Below are 27,989 nucleotides of genomic sequence, written 5' to 3' on the forward strand. Positions count from 1 at the left end.
TTAGGTCCCTATTCTGACAACATGGTCATAGATAACAACATGGAGATAGAGATCTGTTTCCACAGGTGTCCGTGTCGTGTTGTCTCCTGGGTAGGCCTGAAACAGAATATTACAGATACTCAGTGAGGAGAGAGAAAAGATAGGGTTTTTAATGTCACAAATTTTCTTTTTCTTCCCTTAGAATGTAAAGTTTGATAATTGCCACTGGCTCTGAGGGCGGGGATTTCACAGTGAAGGTTAAATTAATGCCCTGCCCCTGGGCAGTTTTCCTCCTGCAGTGGTTTTCGCTGATGCAAAGACAGCGATGGAGTTCTTTTAGCAAAATACAACTAGGAACAAGCAGACCATCAACTAGTCAAAGAGATGGTCTACTTCCAAAGATCCTGCAGCCGGTACTAAGTCTGCTTAAGCTGAAACCCATGAGAGAGAACTCATGCCGATTTCAGTTTGGCCCATAACAAACACATCTCAAAAGCTTCTTCTCCATCAGTGAGTGTGACAGACAAGCCATGGCCAGATGGATCTCACGGGGACTTGCAGGCCTGTGCCCTGTAACCTGCGGGGGGAGTGGGTGCGGGAGAAGGGACACAAGGCACACACACAAACACTTCTCAGCGTGGTTTTTGGCATGCAAGGATCTTTCACGTAGGCACTAAAGGGATTGTTATTTCTTACAGATGTTCTGCAGCTGCAGGAAGTTGGATTGGTGGCCTACTTTCAAGGCAACCAAACACATTTTTAGGTATGCATTTTTGAATTTCTAACAAACCAATGCGCTTATTTTGAAATGCCTATAATTTGATATTTTGTATGTTACTATTCATATGTGACCATCTTTCATGGGAAACACATCAAAGAAACCATCACCCTAGATCAGTTCTGTAGAAACCCAAAGAAATTATTACCCAGCTTAATTCATGTTGGTTTTGAGACTAACCGAATCCTGGGTGTGTTTGTCACATCCAATCTATAGTCCAAGGACTTCAGCTGTGAAGTTTAAAAAAGTGCGGTTGGCATCAGAGGAACACGGTTGGTTTCTTACAGAGGGAAGCTGTCTATTATGTTATTACCCATTTGGCTCTCAACACGAAAGATAAAATACCCATGGCAATTTCATCAGCTTTCAACTGTGGCTGAAAATGGGATGCCCGGCTATGACTCAAGCATTTGGTTTGTTTGGATTCAACCGCTGTGTAAATAATGACACAGATCAATCACCTTCAGCAGTAATGGGATCAGAGCCATTTTTAGGTGAAAGCAAAGCATACGTTTGCGCTTTCAATCGCTTCCAGGAGACGCAGAGCCCACAACGTGCAGCACCAGTTTATAGTGCTACCGAGACACAAGTATCTTGCTTCCTTTTATTCAGTTTGTCAATCCTTCTGAACCATTTATACTGCATGCTTGAGAACCACAGCTCTCCACAAGGAGATGCATCTAGGGTCATATTTCTCTTTTGTGAGGGAAAGGGTTTAAAATCCAGGTTTGACCCTTAGGCCCTTGACAATCTCCATCTACTACAAAAACTAAATTACCTTAATGGAGCCACTTTCCTTAGGCCTTTTCAAATCTTTTGTATTAAGGAGGAAGAATAAGGATTGTATGCAGTATGGAAAGGAATCCTGCTGCTGTCAGCTCACCCCTGCAGAAGTGCTGAGGTAGAAGATAGCCCATGATGCAGAAAAAGGAACTGATTCTGCTTTCTGGATTTGCTGGCGTTCAGCGGACCCCACTAGGATTCAGGATATAACAGTTCCTGCAAGTTACAGCTTTTGTTTCAAAGAAACCAAATATTTATTTATTTTTATCCAATATTTGTTTATTTTTATCCACCTGCAGGCATGTTTCATAATAGAAATCACCAGCCGCAGGGCATGGTCCACATACTGGCAATTTTACTTTTTAGTGAGAGGCACAAGTGTCACCCTCTGAGTAAAACACAGAGTCTCTCCACACCAAATATACCTGCTTATACACACCTATGCTCGCAGCTTCCCGTCAGTGCCCGCTTTCCTCCTCTGCCTGTTCCCTCTCCCATGCTTCCCTTTCCATAGCAGTGCTTGACAATCCAATTAACAGGACACAGCCTTGGCCTGCAGCCTATCCTGGCAGTAAGGGCAACAGTTTCTTTCAACCTTCCTGACTGGAAGGAAAAAGAGCAGGGAAAGGTGCAGGGTATCAGAGAAACCCTGCTTCAGAATTCCTCTAGTTTTACCACTCTGTTCAATGGCTGATTTTTGTCGTCACAAGGGAAAGGCCTAGAAACAGTCAGTCATAAACAAGGTGAACTAAGTTCACCCCAACAGGGACCAGAGCAGCTGTGTTAACAAAAGGAATAGCATGTCTGAGTAAGCTCGAATTATTAGGTGCGTATTGGTAAAGACACTATTTGCAATTAGAATTGGCAGTTTCACAGTCAAACTCCATAGCATAAAGGCAATTTAGGATACTGAAAAAAACAACCAACCAACCATTTACCTTGGGATCCACATTTATTATTTTCCTATTACTTTTGTTCTTGAAGAGCAGTCCACAGGCATTTTCTGCCATCACTTGGTAATTTGGGCTGGAATCTGAAGTGCTGACATTTGTATTCCAGTTGTAAAAGCTGTAAAAATGTGAAACAGATATGTTATACTTTTAATGGATGTCATTCTTCCATCACAGAGGAAGATTCTGACCTCCTTATTCATGCTGAGTAGCTCTCAATTCCACAACAGCTCCTCTGAAAGACAGACAGATGCACTGAGGAACAGAAATGTTAGAAAACCTGTCCAAACGTGGCCCTACGCATCTGATCTCTGGCAGACCAAAACTGAGGCCCCTAGCTCTCTCCTCATCCATTCAGTACTAGTGTTACCTAAACAGAGCCCGGGTTATAACTAGCGGGAAGTGGTAGTGCTTAGGAGCTACTACTGTGGTGGAAACAACTCTGTAGGCCACCTGAATGTGCTTCCCAGACCACCACAGACCTGCAAACCAGATGTGGGAACTGACAGTTCCCCCTTAGGACTTCACAAACTTTCTCATTGCCTCACTGTTTTCCTTTCTCTTGTTTTTAATACAATTCTTATAGTAAGGACTTTTTGAAAGTGGGAGAGGCTGAAATCCAGCTCCTCAGGGAGCTGTAGGTGTCAGCCTGAAGCCTCTCCCAAACTTTACTCTGGAGCAAACCATTCGATCAGGCTGACTGGCTTGCTTATTGCCAAAATGTCTGGCACTAGACAAAAGTCAAAATGAATCAGTCTACTATATCAAATACAAAGTGGGCACAGGAAGATGCCAGCAATTTATCAGTATTTCTTCCAGCTGAGAGCTGCTGGAATTCCCTGAGCCCTCTCATGCTTTTGTTTTTTTCACTTCTCAAACTTTTTATCACCTGACCTCAGTCTTTTCAGGCTTTGTACTCACCACACAGCCAACTAACAGTCTGTCATTTGCACAGTCACTGTTACTCTTCATGCAGAAACCCTTTCAGATGTACCTACAAATGGCACAAAGGGGTGGCACTGACTCGGGTACCTGGCTGGGATGCTCATTTGACCACTGAAGCCACACATTGCATTTCTGCTGCTGCTGTTCAGACAAACGTATCTCTTGCATAAGGTGGAGAAGCGGCGGTTGGGAAATAATTCCACATGTAGGAGGATACAAGAAATGTACAAAATACCTTTTAATTTTCCTGCCTTGCTCAAGGATACTCCACTCCAACTAGATACATGGTTCTGGTTTTTAAAGAGCTTCAATTTCATCCTCACTTTGAAAGAGTACAGAAAAATAGGCTTTATTGCTATGTATGCTAAACTTTTTTCCATCCCAAATACCTCTGGTACAAATGGAGCAAAGTATAATGACTCAGGAATGGATCTACAACACCCTTAGAGAATTCATCCTGGCATCGCTGGCATCAGAGGGTGATTTGCTGCTGAAGTTGATAGCCAGACCACGTCAGACGGTTCCCTCAGCACAAAGTTATGTCCTCCAGCGAGTTAGTGCAAGTAGCCCTCTCAAACTCTGTGCAGCCTTATGCTTAGATGCCTACACAAGAAGAGTGAAAGGTGGCTGGACATAATTCACTCAGCTCAGTAGTACTAGCTGCTTTGATATGCTAATTGGTCACACCAATTTGTCACCTACAGAATTATTTAATGATCCTGAGTACCCACTTTAAGTGGTAAACAGAAGATTTTTCTCATTCACTATTAGATAAATCAAAGAATAAGAATATGCACAAACTTATATAGAAATGAAATACCTAGATTCTTTTAACTCTCTATTCAGTTACATTCTTTTATCCATACAGTTTTTCTCTATCCCCCAGGACACAACCTGGTTCATGAGCGCAACTGCACAAAACCAGATTGTTTCTGCGGGAAAACCAAGACCAGAAAGGAATTGATCTACATTATCAGGGGGTGGGGCACAGAGATACATGTCTCTCTGCAAAGACTTCCTCTCATTCATTAAAAAGAAATTAAACATACCTGAAGGTGGAAATAGCCAATTAACTGTCAAATAATAACTTCCTGCATTCTGCCAAATTTCCAGTCCCACTCTTACTGTACTTCACCATTTAAGCCAGCAAAGACAAAATTGGAGCTCAGACAGCCTTTTTGCTGGGAAACCAATGTCTAGTGCAAACAGTTCTGTGCTCCATGACAAATTAGTTTCCTTCAGGTGCTTAGATGTGAGACATACCCCAAGTCTGCCGGCAAAACGAAGGGCATCGCTGTGAACACTGTACTGATGGTTAAGAGAATGGGGCAATGTCTCTGTCTGCCTTTCCCACATATGAGCCCCAAGCTTTCTGGCATTCTTAGGTTCTCAAAAACAAAGACCAGGAGATGGAGAGGAGGTGGTGGCTTTCAGGAAGCCTAGATGTCTGCCCACAGAAGGAAGTTCCCCCAACATACCTTTATTTGTGTTCTTGACTGAAAACTGATGACCCTCCAACCCTGACAAATTCTGATTCTGTTTTAGTAGAGGACTTAGTACTTAGTAGTGTTGGCTTGATAGTTGGACTTGATGATCTTAAAGGTCTCTTCCAACCTAAAGGATTCTATGATATCAAGAGATTCAAGTAAGCCTCACTCCCACCTTCATCAAGTAGGATAAGGAGGACTGCTGCAGCTAGAGAACTATGACTGGAAGACCAAGGAATATATGGTAGCAGGAAATACTCTTACTACAGACTAAATAGGTCAGAGGTGAGAAGAACATTTTGTCCAGATGAGGAAAGGGTTTGCAGAAGGCATCTCTGGAGCAGTCTGTCACCTATCTATCAGTTACTGTTGAGGCGAGACTTGCTCACTGTGTTCGATGCATTCTGCCACAAGGCTGCTGCCAGAAGAAGGGGCTGGAAATCAGGACCAAGGGAATCCCACCCCATCTGTGTTTCTTTCTCTGGAATAAATACTAAACCAAACTTCAGCAGTAAGTGCTAATTAGGAGTTACTATAATCCCAGTGTAATCAAGATAATTTTTGTTAGCAGAATTCCATGTGGCTTTCAATATTTAAATTATCCTGAGATAAAAACATACTATCAGATGAACATGAACAAATGCCAAAGAAAAAAATTCAGTGTACATTTTTTTCCTATTATTATTTTGTTTGATTACCATGTGTTTTGGCACAAAAGCAACAGTTTTCAACACAGTCCTTAAGTATGTGGAGTACAACAGGCTTAGCAGTGCCCACAGTCCAGCTGTAAGAAGAATGTATCTTGGGGTTGGGGGTGGGTTTGGTGGTTTGTGGTGGTTTTTTTTTTTGTTTTTTTTTTTTTTGGTTTTTTTGACAATGACTTGCTGGTGTGGTGGTATGTAACAAATAGCACACTATAAAGACTAAAACATGTGAGGTAGGGGTTTTTCATTCATCTGCTAATTCTGTTCTGAGCTGATTTTCATTCTGTCAGGCAGGCAGATGCCCTCCCAGAACACAGGAGTTGGAATAAAGCATTTTTTATCCTTAAAGTTATCCTTCAGGTACCGAGATGGCAGCACATTGTCTTTCATCAAAAAATCTCTGGGTCCTTTTGTGAACGTGTGTTAAAGCACTTGACATTCTTGTGAGACGTAAGGTGGGCTTTATTACAGCTCATCAGGGGGATGAGGGCACAAAAAACGGTGGAGGTTTTTCACTAGGATGTGGGGACTGATGGCAGAGCAGCCAAGAGTGCCAAGTGCCAGCTGCAGCTGGGGTGCTTTGGCTGCTGACCTGTGGCTGTTCACATTCAGGGAGCTGGAGGCAAATCTTTGCCAAGCTTACACACTTGATTTTAATGCCTCAGTGTGTGACTGTCCCTCTTCTTCCTTATTCCATACTGTGAAACCAGCTGTGATGGAAGAACTTTGTACAGAGTTTATTCCAGGGTTTGAAATGCCTGGACAGGCCAGAGAACGCTTCAGACAACGAACTGACTGAGGCTTGCTGATCACCATCTGACCAAAAGAAAAGAAGGTGTGCGTCTGCAGGGTGAGAGCTTTGTTGTCCCAGCTTACTGTTTACTATTCAAATCAGCAAAATCAGGGAGACAGAACACGTTGTAAAGGTGTTTATGTCTGCATCAGCCCCACCTTTGATCCCATGGGGCTAGATTATACTACCCTATTCTTTCTTCCCCTCAGGATAAGGATTGGTTCCTTGATTCACTTCTCTACTTCTCTCTTCCCACCCACACATACATGAAGATAAAACCATTCCCTATAGCAGACTGGGACTTCAGTCAAAAACAAATTATAAACAATGATGGTTCAACAGCTTTTTTCAGTTTGTGGTTCTATGGATTTGCGATGCAAAGTATCTGGCTTCTGACCCCCTCCTGGTAATTCACAGACCAGTTTGCTTTAGTTGGGCAGCAAAAGAAGGGTGCAGACAAGGGAGATAGGGGCATGCAGGACAACAAAGATGGGAATAACTAGAAGCAGCAGCTCCTTTACCCTGGAGTTCTCTTTATTTCTGCCCTCCAGTGGGAGTGCCCTAGCAGTCATTCTAATAGAGGGAAACTAGCATTCTGCATGTGCTTGCCAATTATGACAAAGTAGCAACATACTTGGATGGGATTTGGCCCAGTAGTCCTTCCAGAGCTTTCTGGTGCAAACGAGGTCAATGCCTCATGGGACACGACACCATATAACACAGGACATATGCCTGACTCCACGCCAACTGCTGTTTCATAATAAGATGCATGTTACAGATCTCCAGTTTAACAAAAACAAGCTACTTTTTCCACCTACAAAACACAAAGATGCCAGGTTTTGCTTTTCTTTTTCATCTTGAAGCAGCTTTGACTGAAATATTATCAAACAACTGCCAGGGTAGGGTGAGATACGTTACAAGACATCAGAAAACTGAGGTAGTTTGATCTGTCCACTGCTACTGTGGGCAGCAGCCACTTCGGTGTTTTTTTCCTGCTTATCTGTGCTCTGTTGTCACTACCAAATTAAAAACCTGTATCATTTGGCTCAACTTACGAGGCTGACTGTGTTGCAGACTGGTTGTAAATCATGAGTGACTCCAATGAACTCCTGTACAAAGGTGGTAGAAATGAGCATCTGGCCCACAGAACCAATCTGTGCCTTGGTCTCCTGGAGGCAAGGGAAAAGCTCAGCACTGCCCACTGCACGGACAGGAGTCACTGTCCTGACGGTGAGTGTCTGACACGTCCTCTACTACTGGCACTGGGAGTAATGGGGATCTCTGCCTCTCATCTGTGGCCAGGCTTCCCCGCTCAGAACTGGCACAGTCAGAGTGGTTTAGCACTACAGCCAGAAAATAAATCTCTACAGCAGTTATGTCCTTGCCTTTGCCATTTGCCTAATGTGTAGTTCAGGGCATCTCATTACTGAACTTGGGAGAGGCGGCCCCATCAGCAGTGGGGTCAGCCACAGCACATCATTGCTTCAGGGCAGTTCCATGGCTGCACGCTGTGCCAGCTAGCACCGAGACATCCAAACCTAGCGGAGATGCAGCTTCTCCGTCTCGCTCAAATCCAGACAGCTCTGCAGCAGCATTCTGTGGCTGGCACCAGCACCTTCTCAATGCAGTTCCTCAACACAGCCTTTCCTTTGCATCTCACCCAAACAACAGCAGAACCACCGGAATCTGGCTCAACAGAGAATGGTGACAAAGCATTCCATGGGAGGGCCGAGTTCCTGACCTGATGCTGTAACACCAGCCCCACGAGGATGCAGACAGCCAAGCCCTCTGCGCAGGAGACCCTGCCGTGAGGACTGACCATGACTGCTATGCACAGCAAGTGCAGGGAAGCATCTAGTGGGGCACAGAGACAAGCCTTAGGCCTGCTATCATTTAACATTGGCAGTGGCATACTGGAGTGACTCTGAGATCAAAGGGCTTGCAGAGCTCCTCTTAGTACTAGAACCCTTCAAGCTTACCCTTTCCTCCTGATAACGCTCAAGCCGCATGGCTTCTCCACCTCCTGCCTGGGATGTGCCTCTAAGACTGCCCAATTTTTCATTACATGAAGAAGCAAAAAGGAGTGTGCTATACAAAAACAATGAGCAGCTGCAGCTGCCATGACCTGATGTTAAACTGTACGCCCACTCTACAAGCCTCTTCAGTCAGCTTTCATGAATCTGTGGGTATACCACGAAGGGCAACGTGCCGAAAGGTGAAGATAAATGCAAGGTGGCTAATGGGAGCAGCAGACCAGCGATGAGCTTCACCAGACAATACACCCACAACACCTCAGAAATATATGTTTGTGTCGGTACAGGCACACGGAGCAGCACAGAGTCCCCAGGCAGGTGCAAAGAAGGAACTTTATTTACAAAAAACCCGTCCTTTTTATGTCATTAGTTGACCATTAGTTTACATACTTTTTAGGCACAACAAACTCATTTTAACCAAACACCAAACACCACGGTGCAAACACACAGCATGCCTTGCCTCCTCTGTTCTAGCTGAGTCACCCTCCCAGAGCCCTTCTCTGCTTAGCCCAAGTTACAGGCCGGAGCCATGATTTTACCAGGCCTTCCCTTATAAAGCTGTACCTATCAGCTACAGTGTCTAGACTGGACAAGAGCATGATACCAACCTCAATCCTATGATGTAGGGTACGAGTGCCTCAAGGATGCTGTATTTCTGAAGCTTTCCTATGGTACATGCAGCTCTTATCAAAGCACTGACTAAATGGCGTGTTTTGAGTGTATCATGGCTTGGCCTATTTCTTGGTCCGAGTAGCAGCAACATAGAGATAATTTGGAAAGTGATTCTGTTACATAGGAGAGTTGGAATTCCCACAGCAAAAAGATGCTATCATCCTGTGATTCTGTTTTTCAGCCTCTTCCTAGACACACTTATAACCTCTAACTTCATATAAAATAGTCCTTTTTATATGGAAAACCACAGTTCTATCTATGTTCTCAGCTACTGCCAATGCACACATTTCTTGCTTGTCCCCATTAATGGCTCCTGCATAGCTCACCTTGTTGGCCTGTCTACCAGCATCTAAAATGGATAGATTTTCTTCCTCCATTTCATACACACGCTCACACAAAACTGTTGAACAATTTGTTGCATGGACTGCATGTTTTCTTCCAATCATGAATTTTCTGTGAGTCAGAAACGATTTCAAATATGTATAACACAACAAATACACGATAGAGCTACACCACCTGCATACGCCCGCCCACACACAGGTATCCCACGTGCCGCAGTGGGATCGAGATGACCGTCACCAACTGGGCATCCTCCCATCTTGTCGTCCTGTTATGTCACAAGCTGTTGCACTTCACCCTCCAACAAACCCAAAGGACTTCAATTGGGCCACGAATTTCAGCCCTCATAATCCAGGTGCGTGCTTCAGGAGGATATCATTAAAATCACCAAACCCTTAACTGCTATATGAAGTTTTCTTTCTCTTTTCCAAAGTTTAGGATTCTCCCTTCATCGCAGCCTCTCGGCAGAACAGTTCTTTATGGGACCTTAAGGAGTGCAAAGAAATGTTTAAAAAAACCTTTTAGTGCAAAAGATTTAATTTCCTTTGTTGAGTTTGGATTTAGAACTACAAATGGGGAATTATACAAGAGAATCATTACCTGTTTTTAAAAAATCCTTAACCTGCAACATTGTTCTGCAGAATATCATAATGGAAAGACTATGTTACTGCCTGTTTGAGATGATCCATGCAATCCAGGTAGTTTCACAATCTGGGAATGCTGCAGTCTTGTCAAACGCTGTCAGAACTTTATATGCATATAGCCAACATATTGACATACAAAACCAGAGTCCCTCTTCTTTTGCATACCAGTATATGGTGATTACAGTAGCAGTCAGCCAATCAAGATTTTTCTTCTTTTCCTAATGTGCCTTTTCAAAGCATCTTCATACAGGAGCCAAAAACCAACGCTATAGAATAAAAATCTCTGTCTTACAAGTTTCCCTCCCAGCCAGGCCTGGGGTGTTAAAAGAAAAACAAAGCTTTGTCACTTACAAGAACACGCATGCAGCAGTCACTCTGTCCCTGTTCCACACCAAGTGTGTGGCCAGATGGGGTTCTGAGCAACACTCTGGACAACAGGAGACCTGAGGTTCATTTACTATGGATTTGCTGTAACCAGTTCCTCACCATGGCAGATAAAGGAGCACACAACAATCACCATCAAGACAGAAGAAGAGATCGCTGAATCTTCCTCAGAAAAGAATCAAATCTAGGGAATGACTTATTATCTGAGGGGAATTTCTTGCAAAGGTCAACATATAAATGAAGAAAATCATCGCAGTAGAGCATCTGTCTGGTTGTCACATAGGTTCACTTAGTAGCTCTCCTCTTTCATTAACAAAACCCCAGAGTATGATGAACAACTACAGCCCCATGCCATCGTTCAACTAATTGCCTCAGGCACCAAGGATATGAGTAAGTGCCAAGACAGATTCCCAGCGCCTGACAGTTTTTTAGCAGGCGGAATGCATTTCAGGGAGCTTCCATGGGTTTTTCACTATCCCCTGGGGCACCTGCCTACGCCTTTAACACTTTTAAAAACATGACCTTCAGATGTGTGCTGAAGTTGCACTGAAAACAATGCCTAGGTGCTTTGTTGGATCAGAGTCATAAGAAGACAAGATGAGCAGGAAGACCTGGAGGAACTAAATGGCAACTAGAGAGGTAGGCAAGCTAGCGAAGAAAATATTGAAGTATCATTGCAGATCCATTTGGATATGTGTATTTACAGAGCTGGGCTGGCTTCTGCAACATCTTCCCTTCTAAAGGAAGTAACAGCCATGAATAAACTAGCCTCTTGATCAAAGTTTGATTAAGTATCTGAGACAAAATGATGGATTTTTCTGAAGGCATGTATTCAAAGCAGGCTTGATGCATGCATCTCTCTCTTCCTGTGGTTTCTTTCAAAGGGTATTTCTTTCCAACTGTAATCTTCTTAGGCAACGAGTTGAGTCCAGAAAGAAGTCAGCTATAGAACCATGTGGTAGATCTTTTAATTATCAGCTGAACTGATGAAAAATGATAATTTTATAAAAATGAACACTTCGTTTTCCTAGTATTTTACTTCAGCGGTGTAAGGTAAAGCCAGGGGAGACAGACAGCCTTCAAGGTTTGGAAAGGATTCTTCCTTCCCAGACCTCACTAAAGGAAATCCTAATGGCCTGGGCACTGAGGGAAACCTCAGAGCAACTGGTCTGCTGAATGACTGAGGCTGCAATTACCAAGTGACCTGGGGATGTTAAGACACATCTTTCCCAACGGAACTGGGAAATGGCACACGGGTAATCTCAGCCACTGAGAACTGCACCCTCTTGCACCTTCATCTAGAAGTCTGAAATTGTCAGGTGCTTCCTCAGGCACCATGGAGGTGGGGCACCGGCCTGCCTTGCTGTTTGCTGCTAGCTGTTGTGTAGCAAGCCTCACAGCCTCTAAACTTTGCTAACTATACAAATATTTAGAAGACGAATCTTAAATAATTAAGCATATTTTCAAAATATTGCTCTACAGTGTCCCTCCTGCCCTACCTCCCCAGTACGCTCAGGATTTTCTCAATGACCTCAAGCTTCTAAATAGACATGAACAGGAGAGATGAGAATGCATCAGTAGTTTCTATCTTGAGCAATTTAACTTCCCTTCAAGCGGCAAAAATTCCAGCTTTTCAGGAAAGGACTACCCTGTCTTGAGGAAAAAGGTCTTTGGCAGAATCACTCCTAAGCTTATTATATCTGAGGGGCTGTTGTAAAACACATCCTTAGAAAACCTCTGGATTACAAACTCTGGGTTTGAGACGTAAGAATTGCTGCAAAATGAGCTTTGTAGTTTCAAACTTGCCAATGCCAGTTACGATAAAGATGTGTTTTGCTACAATTTAGTGGGACCAGAGTACCCAGGAGACAGCTAAGTCTGGGGAGAATCACTAGCATCTAATAGCATAAAAAAAAAATTTCTTAAAAAGTAACTTTCTTAGTTACATAAAAAGTAGGTTTAACTTTGAGTACCACATCTTGCAAACACTGGCCTTAGTATGTTCCCTTAGTTTCTTATGGCTGAAAATCTGGTACAGAAGAAGGCAGCGCCTGTGCTCTTTGCTGCTAAAAAACTGATACAACCCATCCCTACCAGCATGTTGCACACCGACTTATAGTTTGAATGGCTCAAATCAACAGAACTACTGAAAAGAGGTTTTTTTTTTTTTTTACTGCTTTCAAATCACAAACATAATATTGATCTGAAAGTCTGATGTATCTAATTTAAATGTACGTTTAGCAAGAGCAAAGACATGACAGGGCATCAGGCATCTTTCAGTCCAAACAAGGCAGCAGAGCTGTGATATTCATCAAGCAAAATGGCATACAGAGTACTCACATTCCTTATCTCTTCTCTACAGTAGGTTCCTCACTTGTAATCTGACTGCAAAGCTTTTATGCACGAGATACACACATGTATTACTAGTTAGTGAAACACTGTCATCTACTTGCACATTAAAATGAGAAACAGCCCATAACCAGGACCTCTTTGAAATCTGGAGGGATAAAAAGGACAGAGGCCCCAGTTCCTCAAACTACATGGAACACATTGAATACAACAGGAATACACAGTGTTCTGAAAGCTGTGCACATGCTTGGGTCAGAAAAACCATCCCAGGAAGAGACTCAATGAACACAAAGAAGTCATACATGTGTGAACAGCAGACAACAGGAAAAAGAGACAGAAGTTGAAGGAGAACTTCTTGTGGGTGAAGCGGTGCAGTGTATGTGGGGATACGGGGAGAGTGGTTTGAAACCATTTGCTGGGTCTCCCAGGTGAGAAGATAGGTCGTGGTCTGCTGTAATGGAGAGAGCATGTGAAATGCTGGGGTTTGAACCCCTAGCCCTGAATTAAGGTTGACATATGGGTGATTCCCACAGCCCTTCATAAAGAGGTGGTGAGTTTGCCTTATAGCTTCCCCCCAGGGTGCGGCCGGCCCTGCAGGGAGAGCCATAAGGGAAAGGAGCCCCAGGGGTCCCGCACTGAGTTGACAAAGGTCAGGTGTCTGCTTGGGGATAAAAGCTGGGACCACTTGCAGGGAGTCAGGAGTGTCTGTCTGTGGAGTGCACTCCACAGAGCTTCCTTATTCAGGGAAGACCTCCTGACTCTCCCTGGAGCTGGGCCCCAGTCTGTTTAGACCTTTGTGAACACGGGCTAAATGGGTGAGAGTTGCCATGTGGGCACCTTTATCCTATCTGTTTAACTTTGTGATCTGTCTGTTTCCCTTGCCAAATACGGGAAGCATTGGCTCTTTGTTTATACCGCCTGTTATGGGCCAAGTTATGTCTTTTCTGGGATCATTGGGGGTGGTGTCGATTATATATGAACTGGTTGACTTGTTTGTACCCCCGGTGGTCATTCAGGTCATGACTTTCTTGTTTAAAATACACTCGACTTACTGGTTTGTCTTTCTGCTGGGTGTATCATTCTTGTTGGGCCTAGTCATTGGCAGAACAGCATGCCAACAAAGCATTGTGATGGGAGTGAACTGGCCGCAGAAATTGTTCCTCACGTGCACCGCAAACAGCCCGCGGTTACAGGAAGCAAACCGAGAAGGTACACGTCCTTGGGCAGAATGACAGAAATTGATCAAAACATCACAAACCCACATGAAAAACTGCTGGAGCTGCAGTTAATACAACTGTTCCAAACAAGGCTATTTAGATAAACAGCTGATGACATGAACGTGGCACCTGTCAGATCTGAAGGACCAGGTATCTAGAAGGTGTACACTTTATACAGTGGTTTCAATGACTGCAGAATCTGTAGCCCTGTAAAGAACAAACCTATTGAACAAACCAAAATCAGCAACGCAGTTAAGAAAATCGATCTCCCTGGTTGTCTTCAATACGCAAATGTACAGCGGATATTATTGTGTACTATAGATAAACAACAGCAACAACCTCCTCAGCAAGCTATAACTTAAAAGCAATTATTTTCTAGCTTACATTGATCAGCCTCTTCTGCTTACTGCTGGCAGGCCATGGACATGCTTGACTCTTTCTGCGTGTGTCCACCAAAACGTACGATTACACAGTATCATGAGCATCATAACACTGAAGATGTGAAACTACTTAAAACATCATGTCCAAAAAGGTGAATGGTGGCACTAAAAGCCAAGATGCCCCAATCCTACAGTTTTAATTTTTCTTCCCTGTGTGACTTTGCTGCTTTTCAGAATTTTACACTGCCTAGATTTCACTAACTTTCTGACAGGATATCAGAAAATTCTGAACTTTTCCATGAAATATTCACCCCAGGATATAATATGAGAAGATTATCACAAATAATACAAAAGAAAGATTTTCTGGTCTGCTTCAAAACCTGCAGAGTCTGATCCTACCCAGCATGGCTCCTGTTGAACCTGTAAGTTTAGTCCTGCTGCAGTCAAGGGGGAGATTCTTCTCCCAAGGCTGCCACACTCCTCATTAAGGTCTGACATGGTTTCAAATGATGATGAAAAGTTCCTTCCCTTATAGTCTTTCACATATTGCTAGCATGTTCACATGCTAACAGCATTTGTTAAAAAATAAATTGGCAGTCATTGGCCTAGATGATAATGAACGCTCAGGAAAACAGTCACAGCTATTTAACCAGTGTATAGAGAAATAAAACCTGAGAATTGAACTAATTCTACAACAATAGCAAATTGGGTCAGAGGCGTCTGGCTGAGACACTGCTCAGTGTCAAACATCAGTGCTGGGAGGAAAACAAGTCTGATAGAATTTAGATGCAAGTGTGATGATTGAAAACCAGATATGGGAAAAAACCAACCCAAACCAAAAAAAACCCAAAAATAATCATCCTTGTTCTTCACCAACATATAGATAATTTTCACAGGTCAGAAGATCATATTTAGTGTTAGATTGAAATGAAAGCATTTTAAGTGAGGAGCATCAAAGTGATAATGCTTTGAACTTGTCCAAACCAGAGCAAGAAAAAAAAAATACAGCATAATTATTAATGAGAACATTAACACAGTTCTAAAGACAAGCAAAAATCTTGTAAAACCAGAAGTATAGATGAAGGCCTCCTGGAAACAGCTTCAGTGCCCTCATCAGTTTGGTATTAGAAAAAAAGAGGTTTTTTGAACCTGTGTCCCACCTTTCACAATTTTCCATGTTTTAAGATATACTCTAAAGAACAGGGGGGATTTTGCAGTATTCGGAGAATGGGAGCAGATCCCATATCTTGTGCATCATCCAAGACTAAGATGCTTGGATGTCTGAAAAAGACTTGTTCTAAGAGAAAGAAAATAAAAAGTCAAATAGTCTCAATCTCAGTCAGGTCCAGAACAAAGCTCCAGCAAGAGCTCTCTCATGTGCCTTTCACATATCTGCACATTACACACGAATAAAACCCTGCTCCAGAGAGGTGAAAGCAAAATCTCCCTTTCAGGCCAAACCTGCTGCAACTTTTTTAAAGAAAGATATTCAGAATCATCACTTGCAAATCCTGGGAAGTCCTCTCTCATTTAGGAGCAATGTTAGAACTCTCATTGAAGTATGTATATCATCTCATAACATATAAAACCAGAGACAGCAGTCTTTTATGTACTTTGCAAAAGAACTTATCCATAAAGTTCCCTGAGAGCTACAGTAAGATTATGCTGATATTAACTAATGGATAGGTTACAAGAGTTTTAAGACCACGAGAAAATGCAACAATTGTCATCTAACAGACAAGGACTGAGCGACACGAGGAAAAGCAAAAATGCAACAACTATGGGGAACATCTGCCCACCAGGCAGCACAGGGAGCAGCTCCACAAACTGCGGTGGACGAAAGATAGAGACCAGAACTTCACAAAACAATTACAAAGAACATTTTCAAGAAACATGTCTCTTCGAAGACAGTATGTGTGGGGCATGCACAAGAAAAAAAGAAGATTAATTGCTTACCGAAACACTAGAATAGCACAATGGGAAAATTTGGCTTATAGCAAAATAACAACTTTCTAGCAGTTTTCAATTAAGAAACATAGATAAGCTGTTCCCCTCCCTAATGTTTTGAGCTGGATTCTCAAATATTATGGTTTAAAACTGATGTAATCATTGTTTGTCCACATCTGTTCAATGTAGTTGAGCATTTCAGAGTACTGGAAATATTATATGTGTCATATTGAACAGAATATTGCTGCATCCAACAACAGAAAAAAGGGATCTTCTCAACCAGATGCTGAGAAAATTTACCAGTTCCTATGCATCCAGCCTAAGCGATATGGTACCACAGCTCCTGCCTCGTAGACATTTTAAAATCTGTCAACTGTCTCTTTCAAGACAGAATTTCACAAGTACAGAACACAACATAATTCATGTTATGCTTTGGTATTTTATGTAAAGTTGTAATTATGTAAGAAACACATACATCGAAAGGTATTTGCAAGCAGGTATCAGTGTTTAAGTGGAAACGTGAACCTGGTAGAAAATTACTGTAAAAATTCAAGGAGGAACCCTACCAACACCCATCTATTAAAGATATGCAAATACAGCCTGGGAAGACTGCAAACTCCCTGGCACATCACTGCCCATAACTGCTCCAGGCTTTCACCATGCCCCTGCTGCTGGCGGGCTTGGAAGCCAAGGACTGTCGCTGTTCCTCTGCCCCACAGAGGAGGGAAGGGCCTTCCACAGCAAACAGCCTCTGCCAAAATGCCCTCCCCATCCTCCCCGGTCCGAGTGTGCAGGGTCATCCGACCCAGCGCCGGCTCTCATGTGGGGAACGTGTCTCTTCCTCTTAGGCACGTAGGTCTGAAGCCACACAGCAATCTACAGATCACAGACTTAGCACTCCATTTTTTGTCCCTACTTTGGTGTTCAGTGTAGGGTTATTTAAACAAATAACAGGGCTTCTATTATAAAAGCTTCTTCTATTTCCTTGTTTATTTTAGCTGATGTGACAGGTCTGATAAATTAATTGGGGGTTTTTCATTAAAAGAGTCAAATGTTGTGAAAATTCTTACTTCATCAGTTTTGGGCTGAAAAGGTTGGGATTATATATTGTAACATATATGTGGGATCATATGATGTGAGAATAGATTTGAATGTTCCATTGCAAAAAAACCCACAAGTGTCTCTCTTTTGCTAACTGTAGTAAGTGCTTTAAATGGTACTATCAGCTCCAAAAACCATTAAAACCAGAAGAAATACCTTTCCTTCACCACCCAAAATGCTAGCCTGTACTTCTTCCACCCTATCTCCTGCTGTTCTTCAGGAAATACTTTCAGCGTGGTTACAACATGTGTGATCTGCCTGTGCACAGAAAGCCATAAATCCATATTACCAAATGTTTATCCTAGCTTTTGAACATCTTGGAGAGCGTGGCATCAGGATCCCACAAACCTCAGGGTGCACCAGCGCAGGAAAGGGAGCTGGGCAGATATCATGTTGTTACAAAGAACGTTTTGATCTGGGGATGTAATGAGAAGCAGGGTTGCAGGCAGGTTTCCTCAGTGGCAGCTCCAGAGCGTAGGTACAGGTGCACTGCCCAGGCGGAGCGCTGAAACAATGCGCTTCTGGCACAGCCAGGACTCCGGCTTGGCTCAGCATGCACAGCTTTCACATCCAAACCTTGTTACTTAATCAGCCTGGAATGTCATTCTAAATCCATAGTCTCCAGGCATTGATCAAGAAAGGGGGCCATCAGGAGGGGAATAGCCTCTTTAAAAACTCATCACAGGGGAAAAACATACCCTCCAAAAAAGCCCTGTCAATGAAAGGAATTAAATCACTTTTCTAGCTTGTGGTCATTTTCAGAGACACAATAAAAATAACCTGTGGGACATATAGAGTACTTGCAGTTAAGTTGTCATCATGTGCAGATGTACGGTATCTTTACTATTGCACTGCATTACACTGTTTCCTTAAATTGGTCTCACACTTCAGCCCCTGGAAAAGCACCAGAAGAATTTACTAGGGCTGCAAGACTCGGATCGCACTGAATGAGCCCTGCTGCACCCACTTGGAAAAGCATAGGAACTCCCTTCCACTCAACCATTCAGCCTGGGATAAAAGGGAAAATAAAAAGCTCTGGGAATCATGCTGAACAGCCACTGTGACCCAGGCTGTGGGCTCAGAAACCAAGGAGGGCTGCTCCTACGCCACTGAAATGCAACGCCAGCATGGCACCCCCGGGCAAGAGCCTTGTTGCTGCCATGCCAGGGCCGAGAGCACACCATGGCACCTCAACTGCCAGAGAGTCCCGCTCCTGTGAAAAACACAGACACAAAGAACTGTGTCGAGGCTTCCCAGAGGAACCTCCAATTTTAGTGGGCTTTCTATAAGCATCTACAAGCGAGTGGGGAAAAGGAGACGGGGGAATGAAGGAAATTCAGAGACGAATTAAAACAGAAGTAGTTTTGGAACAAAACTAAAGATGAGGAAAAATTCATGCATAAATTTCACAGAGAAAGCAAAGGAAGATGTGTGCTGGACGATGGGGAAAAAAGAGTCAAGAAAGACACAACATGCTTTTTAACATTTGCAGTATTTTTACATCTGAGAGACATTACGCCTACTTGGCATACCCCCTGTTGGCATAAAGCAAGCTGCCCTGTCTTGAAACGGATGAGGCTGAAATGCAACCCTCAGGCTTTCTCCTGAAGGCTTACTGACTCACAAACCAGACTTCCATCTGCTCCCCATAAGTATGAGTGCCTTCAGGATATTTTGAAAATAAAATCACTATTGTGTATCATGGAAAGGTTTTCACAAACAAATATGAACTCTGTAGTGCAAACAAACAACAAAAGGTTGTCCTCCCCTAATCTCCCCTTTTTTTAAGTAATCAAGAGAAACATAAAGAATGATATTATTTATCTACACTGATCTCTGCTTGAGGCCAGGAGTTTAGCATCCTAATACCCATAAAGAGATGTTGATTTAAAGCTTGTAAGTACTGCAATACAGTGGCTTGAGGAAGCAACACAGTCAGGGTACACTGCTTTTGAAGTGCACATTCCTTTTTTGAGAATACTTTTAGAAGCAAACTGAAAATGACTGCAATTACACTAACATGGTTTTGATGAAGTATCTTTGACCTGTCCATTGCAGCCAGAAAATGAGATCCTGTAAGACACTGTTGATTTTTAATTTAATACTTCCTTTTCACTGCTGAGATCTAAGGATGAACAGTGAAAGGATTAGAAGTGTAGGACATTTCCATACACAGAAAAATTAACTGGCACAGGAGAAAAGACAAACAAGTGGCATCACAATAATAAAAAAATAAGGGAAAACATAGTGATACCAAACAAGAACTTGTAACTGGAAATACTATTTTGTGCACAATCAAATTAGTTGCAGACCTCTGCTGCAACATAAGAGAGAAGCAGATTTGGTTCAGGGTCCTGAGGAATTTTTCAAACAAATGTTTATTTCAGAAACCCGATTGCTCAGACCTCACCAAGGATGTGGGAAATCCAGCTGCATATTTATCCGTCATTGAACCTTTAATTATTGCCATAGCTCCCACAGGAGAGTTTGCAAAATGAGGCCACAAAAGCCAGTAACAGCCAAATTATCCTGAGCTCATTAGGGGTTCTTCTCTGTCTCTCCCCACTCCTTCTCCCCTCGCCCCCTGTTTTTAAATTTTTAAGATGCTAGGTCTTTTCCAAGTACTAGTTTTGGAAGTTTTAGGGCAAGTTTTTCCAAGGAGTTAAAACAGGTCCCTCAACAGAACCCTCTCTTGGTATTAATTCTGGTTCCTGGAAGTTAATCATCAGGAAACAGCCTCTGGTCTCTAAGGCCTGGCACAGGTATGGGCTATCTGTCACAGGGGCTGGAGCTTCACCTTGCTCACCATTAGGGAAAAATGGTGTTTATGGCAAGATGTAGCAATTTTCCAGTTAAACCTGAAACCAAAGCAATACCATTACTTATCAATGCAGAGCAGGAGAATTTTGCCATCATTTTCACTGGGATATACCCAGAAACTGAAGAAAGTACTGGTTATTCAACAAAACCATCCATTAAAAAAATCTGGATATAGTGACTTCAGCCACAGCTATTTCCTGGTCTAACTAGAAGGAAAAAGTGGTTTCTCAGGCACCCATGTGCGGCAGAAATCACACGGTGCCTCAGGATCACCACAGGGTGCTCTGCCCAACGTTTACATGTCCAGACAACAAACCAAAAGCACAAAGTTTCCAGGAAAGTACTCGCAAAACTACAGGACACCGAAGCTTTTTGATAAATGTCCCTTTGATGCCCATTACTAATGCATGATGCGCAGATCAGCCACCACAGCACAACCCAAGGCTGTGCTCGCCAGGGCAGAGCTGTTCCGTTCACTCTGTACCGTGCCTGGCTCGGTGCCACACCGGTTCCTCTCCTTCCACAATGCACACGCTCAGTTTTTCTAATGTATATTTTAAATCAACAATGCACCAAATTTTAACTTACATGCTTCTTAACATCTTATGGGCAAACACATTTGGTAATTAAAGCCCTAGTTTAGGGTCCTTATTCAGTTTTCTTGCTTGGATAAGCATGCAAATACATGTTCTAAGTGTTTCTCTAGATACAGAAGCAGTTAAGCAAATGCCTAATTACAGAATCACAGAATGTTAGGGGTTGGAAGGGACCTCTGGAGATCACGTCCAACCCCTCTGTCAGAGGGGGACCATCTAGTCGAGGCCAGGTCACACAGGAACACATCCAGACAGATCTTAAAGGTCTCCAAGAAAGGAGACTCTACAACCTCCTTGGAGAGCCTGTTCCAGTGCTGTTAACCTTGATGTTAATAACTAATACTGTTAATGGCACCACAGCCATGCCAGGAAGCCCTTTCTGGTGGGAACCTTAAAGGAGCCTTTAAAAATGGAGCTCAAGAGAGTTAGGCACATTCTCCACATGTGAGATACGGCTGGGCTTGTGATGTGTTGACTGGCAGATCTTGTGCAAACAATGGGACGCTTTGAAAGAGCTCAATAAAAACTGGCCTGACACCATCAGCACGTATCTATTGTCAGCATTGCAAAGATTAATGCAGCATCATTTCTGGTCCACGTTAAAAGAGAACTGAGGCTGGTGAGAAGATACACAGCTAACTGCTGAGGCAAGATATATAGGATTTGATCTCCTGGCCTGCACAGCTCCTTTGGAACGAGTGAACACACAAGGAAGTACCGCAGGATCACTCCCTTTATTCTTCAGGAATCTGTGAGAGGAAGACAAGCTGTCATGTCAGGGGCCCAAGGCCTGACGCGTCTGTCTGCTCCTCATAACACCATCCTCGCACTCGAGCAGCCGTGAAATCCCTTCCAAGTCCCAAATGATACACAGCAGCTTCAACGCAAATCACATTCCAGACAAGCGTTTGGCCAATTTCTGTTTTCTGAGAGGTTTTCCTACTCCTCTGTACTTTCTGGTGGTAGGTCTTTGCCCTATGTTACAGATTTTTCTCTTCTAAGATCTTACCGATTTCTAGTTTCCATTGCCCTATTTCAAAGTGTATACAGTTAGTTTAATCAAAGCTGTATAAAACCAGTCTTTCCTCTTAAGAGACTTCACCTTTCTTACAAGATTGGAATTTCAATTGAAAACAGAAAAAATAAAAGTGAAAAGTAGCATTTCCTATATTTAAATACAAGCCAGATGTGGAAGCACACATCTCCAAATTAAACATTTACCAAATTGGCAGCAATCGAATTTTCTTCTTCAAACGTGAAGTCTGAATGTACTCTCGTTCCACCTATGTGTTTCTCTGCTGCTCACTCTCTGTTGCCTTGGGTACCTAAGTGGCAGTGAAGAATTATCCTCTGGACTTCTGCACAGCTACTCCCTCCATCAGCACAACAGTATCACTTCACCTTCAAAAGATCTGAAGATTATGACAAAGAGTCCTGGATGTCCAATGTGAGACAGCAATGGGTGACTAAGCCATAAATACCACTCAAAGCAACAATAATGTAGGTTCTGAAAATTCCCAGAAATCAGGCCGTATTAACTGTGAGTTAGGACACCATGTCTCATATATAATAGACACCATTAGGTAAGAAAAGGCCTCTGGAGTCACAGGTAAACAGTGAGAAGAATAATTTCCCTCCCCATACAGTTAAAGAAGGTCTCCACTCAACACACCTGGAACAACACCAGCCTTCAATCACATTAGGGCTGCCCTTTGCCACCCATTTCCCCAAGCCTCAACAGCAACTGGCTTGGTATACTGGAATAGTGGATAACAAACGCAGAATGCACTTCTAACTGAAGAGGCAGATGGTTTACTAAATGTTAAGCATGATGACAGACAACTGAAAAAAAAAAACAAACAAACACAGCATCTTTCTGTGAACTATAAAAAAAAAAATTTACCTTTGTCACCCCCTTTGAAACCTTTATCTCTAGAAAAAATATCTAGTGAAATTTCTTCCATCAGCCACAGCAAAGTCCTTGTGAAATTAGGATGATGAAGAGGGGTTTGGTTTTTTTTCCTCAACACCGAACTCTTTCACACTGCAATATTGCTAGCACTATGGTAATCCCTGCAAATTAGGTGGTGGAGCTTGTCTAATCCTGTCCAAAACTGGAGATTGTGCGTTTTGGAAACTCCGGATGTTTTTACCTTTTTCCTGAAATGAAGTTTGAACTTAACTTGTGGTCTATATCCATAGCACTCAATTGTTAGAGACACTAATGAGCTTCTGACTGGCAAGCATTCAAGACTACCAAGAAGCTGACTTCCCTCGCAGGCTCCCACCACCTGCTCCTCAAGAGAGAAGTGCTCTGCACATCTTCTGCCTGGCACAGTGGGACAGCCCGTACTGCAAAGCATGAAACTGTGACTTCTTCCCTCTTGGACCTCGCCTAGCTAAGCAGGGTAGGATTAGCGTGCTGCTGTAAATTGCTCTCAGATTGCTGGGTTACAGGGTAGAGCAGGGAAGGGAGAAGTTGCCTCACACCCCACACTTGGGAACATATTGCTGGCCACTATTTGGCCTACAGGTTTTTACAGATTAACAGATGGTATCTTAGACTATACCTGGCAATAAAATGGGAGGGAATTCCAACCCTAGTTAACGAATAACTGCCAAATGCTGCGCCCACTCACAGCCAAAAGAAACCACAGCTCAGCTACAAGAGCAGAAGGGCAGAATCTGATCGGGCAGTTCTTGCCAACAGCAAGGAACAACACGCCACGTCCAAAAGTGCCCGCCTGTCACAAGGCGTCACCACAAAGCCCCAAGTGCCGGACCTCCCACACTCAGAGTGATGCGTGCTGGGGCCAAAATCAAATGAGTTTCACTGATGAGATAAGAGAGTGATTTCAGACCATTAGTTCAGGGGAAAACCTAGGATCCATGTTCTACAGCAAATGGCTCCTTCCCTGGCTCGGTTTTAGAAAAGAATGTACACACTGGTAACAAGAAATGAAAATGCTGCAACCACATGCCAAGCGTGAGGATACAACACTACAGTGTACGGTATCAGAAATACCATACCTAGCACCCCGCCACAGAAAACTAGTGAAAAAACAGGGCAAGAGTTCACACAAAAGCAAAATAGTACAATTATAAGGCAAAATGTTAATTTCATCCTCCATCACTAGCAGAGACTCTCAAAGTATGGCCCATCAGACAGAAGGCAGCCCAAGCTTCACCTTATGCTGCACTTCTTCATTCAGAGAGCTTTTCTGGTATGGTTTCATAGAGTGAACATTCTCCATTTTCTTTGAACAAATTGTATTACACTTGTTTTTCATCAGATTACATAAATTAGCTGAGAGGGAATGGATTCAATTATAGTCCAGATTCCAGACTGCTAAAGAACTGACTGCCTAACACATTCCTTTCTTTTAATAAACTGGAACCAAATGAGGATTACATCATATAAACAATACTCCCTCGATAGGGCAACGCTATAAAATGGCAAAAATATCCAGAGGAACCACACAGATCAAATACAAGAGCCTCTGATATTACCCATCGCTTTTAAAGTATGAATATCACAAACTTAGTTGTTCAGTGTTTTTACTTCATATTGTGAACAAGAACCCAATTCAGAGGGAACTGGAGAGAAAGTTTAGTATCTTCCTACAGCCTCAGACAGTGAAGGAAAAAATGCATTGCAACAAAGTATGGATTTATAAATTTAAAAGATAATTTGATAGCTCTGCACAAGATACTAACCTCTCCTGCAAAATCTGAGACTTAGAATCTCCCAAGTGACTAAGCATGACCAAGAGTAAGGGTTCTGCAAAGCTCTAAATGAGGCAGTTTCCCAGACTGATCTGTTGTATAAGAAGGCAGCACTTCCAAACAATTTCAACTGAAACTATGACTTTTAGGACTGAGCATTTTTGACAGAAACACCCAGTCTTTCAACCCAAGAAGTAGATATGCTGTTGACATGTTTTTATACCTGCCTAAACGCCTAAGTGTCCGGGGAAGAAAAACACAATGAAAAGACTTATATTCACAGCTCAACAAGTGATTCAAAGATGAAGGCATGAAATTATACATACAGTCAAATTATCCACATCCACAAAGAGCATTCCTGACAAGTTTTGAAGAAGCTGGATAGAAACCAAAGAGTCAGAGGAATAATACTGCTATGATGAGGACAACCATTAAATGTTCAATTACCTGTAATAAAGTTCTTTTTTAATGCTGAAGACAGTTTTGATGATTACAGCCCGTGTAATTACAAATCGTATAATCCTAAAGCTCTATTTAACCTGGCATACAACTACAAACACAGGATTCAACAAGCAAAGTTCAAATTTAAGCGTCCAATCAAGAAACAGGATGTTTTTATCTAATCATTAAAAAGGTTTTTAGGAGGCATAGTAAGTTGTCTACCAATGAGAATCTTTAAATCAGTACAGTAATAGCCACACCTTTCTTCCTGGGTTACTTCATACCTGTCCTCCATCTGCCCAATAACATTCTCAATGTTAACCATGAGAGACAGGGTGGGAATGAAACATACTGCACTGAAGACACCTACCCGATGCAAAATGTGGTGCTTGACAACTCATGGAGCATGTGATGTGGTTTAACACCGGCAGCTAAGCCCCACACATCTGCCCACCCACTCCTCCCGGCGGGATTGGGGAGAGAACTGGAAGGGTAAACATGAAAAAACGCGACAGTTGAGATGAACAGTTGAACAGGTGAAGCAAAAGCTGCATAAGCAAGCGAAGCAAAGCAATTAATTTATTGCCACTTCTCATCGGCAGGCATCTCAGAAAAACTGGGCTCCAATGTGCGCCACTGTTACTCAGGAAGACAAATGCCATCACTGAGCAGCCCCCTTCCCCTTGCATTCCCCCAGCTTTATATGCCAATCATGATGTCATGTGGTCTGGAATATCCCTTGGGTCAGCTGTGCCCTCTGTGTCCCCTCCCAGGTTTCTGTGAACCCCCAGCCTGCTCATCGGTGGGGCGACACGAGGAGCAGAAAAGGCCTTGGCACCGTGCAAGCTATAACTGCACAGCAGCAACACAAACACTGATGCCCTATCAACACCCTTTTTCCAGCACAAATTCGAAACACAGCCCCATACCAGCTGCTATGAAGAAAATTAGCTCTATCCCAGCCAACACCAGCACACCAGTTTGTACATGTGATGCATCAAAATCCGTATCATTTCACCACAAAGTGAAGGTTTTTTTTCATTAGCCAGTGTACAATGCACTAAGACTACTTCAGTATCTATATATATAATGTCATATATATAGAAAAAAAATTATATCTGCACATGAACCTCATTAACTACAGTGCACAGAGTCATTCCTATCTATGTAATTAAAACAAACCAGCCTTCTTGGCACCATGTTTGCTTTATCTTCACTTCCTCCCTTTATGTTCAGCTGGAAAGTTCAAGTGCAGTTTTGCATGGGTTACATTCCAGTTTTAAAACCCCATATTTAGGTAACGCTGTATCCCCCCTGCCCTTTCCCCTCTCCAACAAAAAGGCTAGATGAAATATCACTTAAAGTTATATTCTACCACTAGAAGTGATGAACATACTAAGCTATCTGTGAAGTTTGCAGTGTATCCTACTTTTGACACAAGCAAAGGATAAAGAGGTTGAAGCATACATTAAAAGAGACTTTCTAAACTCAGAATAACCAGGACTAAGGAAACCTACTGGATACCACACTGGTATTTCTTTTTGGGTATGACAATGATTTAAAAAAGCTTTTTTATGAGTCCATAACAAAATCACAGTATGTAGAAAGGATATCAAATGCAAAGCAGACACAATGTTATGCTTACTCCTGTTGTTAATTCAGTCATAAAGAACAACTTCTGTTCATCCCTGTGATTTAAAAGCATAAACCCAGGATTTTCGTTTCCCATCTCCGGTACATGAGAGATGTCAATATCTCTGCCTCATTACTGACATCTGCTGTCTCCTGAAGGAATAACACAAAACCTTCACCAGCTCACTTGCCCCTTCCAACTCTTTCCTGCTTCTTCACTCTCTAACACACACCAGAGCTGACCAAAAAGCATTTGCAGCAATTTGTGTTACAGAACACCAGTCTCAGAAAATGCTCTAACTCCTGCGTGCTGGACATCTTCTCACCAGGAGACAGTAACTGCACATGACACTGCAGCTAGTTCTTGACAGCTTTTACCTTCTAACAGGAGATTCCTGGTCCTTCTACACCAAGGTGGCTCCTATGATGATTAATTCATGACACCAGTCCACTAAAATGTTTTCCACCTCTACCCCGTATCCAGCATCACCTGCCTGCCACATCACGCACGGCTCCGCGCTAAACACGGTCCCAGGCCAGAAGCAGACTGCCAGCTTTGCCACACCAAGACTCTTTGACTTGTCCTTTACCAACATAAGTGAACAAACATGTCTCATAAACGTATCTTTGGATGCTCAGGCACAGCATGTGTTTGAAGGAAAACACATTCTTCAGCAAAAAATCGCATTGATGATGCTTCTCTTTAGTCACAGATCACACACCATCTTATTTGCAGGTGGCCCACTTTCAAAGCAAAGAAATTCTCCCATGGACTCTGTGGAGAGTGAGCAAAGCTAGAGATGTTCCAGCCATTGCTGACTGCAGGCACATGGCCCGTGGCATCTCCAGAAGCGGGCTCTTACCGATCAAAGCAACTTGCTATTTAGAGACTCCTCAGTGTAATGAGAGGTGCAGGCAGGCAACAGCTGCAATGTCATGGTTAAGTTTTATACTCTGGACTAAATACATCTAAAAGGCACTCTTCTTAAAGCCATTCTCCATGCTAATTTTGATCCATGATGTTTGCCTTGCAGTGAAAAAAAACTTCATAAGCTTTCTCCTACTCAAAAACATTTACATCTTTCTCTATATATTCCCTTCATGCAAATAAATGAAAACAGAGTCAAGTTAAATACCTCAGATCAGTCTTCCGAGGGAAAAGCCTTTTCTTCCCTCTGAAGTAGACTTCAAAATCATCTGTTGTCAGTCTGTGTGCATAGTCGATATATGCAGACACCTCCTGTCCATGAGAATTTCGGTCACGAATGAAGATTATGGTCTGGAAAACA

General features: G+C 42.8%; 1 protein-coding gene across 1 annotated transcript; it reads right to left on the reverse strand.

Moving 5' to 3' along the window:
• On the reverse strand, positions 1 to 27,979 carry LOC103774551 (chromosome unknown open reading frame, human C4orf22; the record flags this gene model as incomplete). Its single annotated transcript, XM_008941962.1, has 3 exons — positions 1 to 96; positions 2,479 to 2,608; positions 27,837 to 27,979. Coding segments are annotated over 3 exons (369 nt in total), but the record flags the coding sequence as incomplete, so codon positions are not given.
• Positions 27,980 to 27,989: the final 10 nt, after the last annotated feature.

The sequence above is a fragment of the Merops nubicus genome, unplaced genomic scaffold (genome assembly GCF_000691845.1).
Source record: "Merops nubicus isolate BGI_N331 unplaced genomic scaffold, ASM69184v1 scaffold36266, whole genome shotgun sequence".
Lineage (NCBI taxonomy): Eukaryota > Metazoa > Chordata > Aves > Coraciiformes > Meropidae > Merops > Merops nubicus.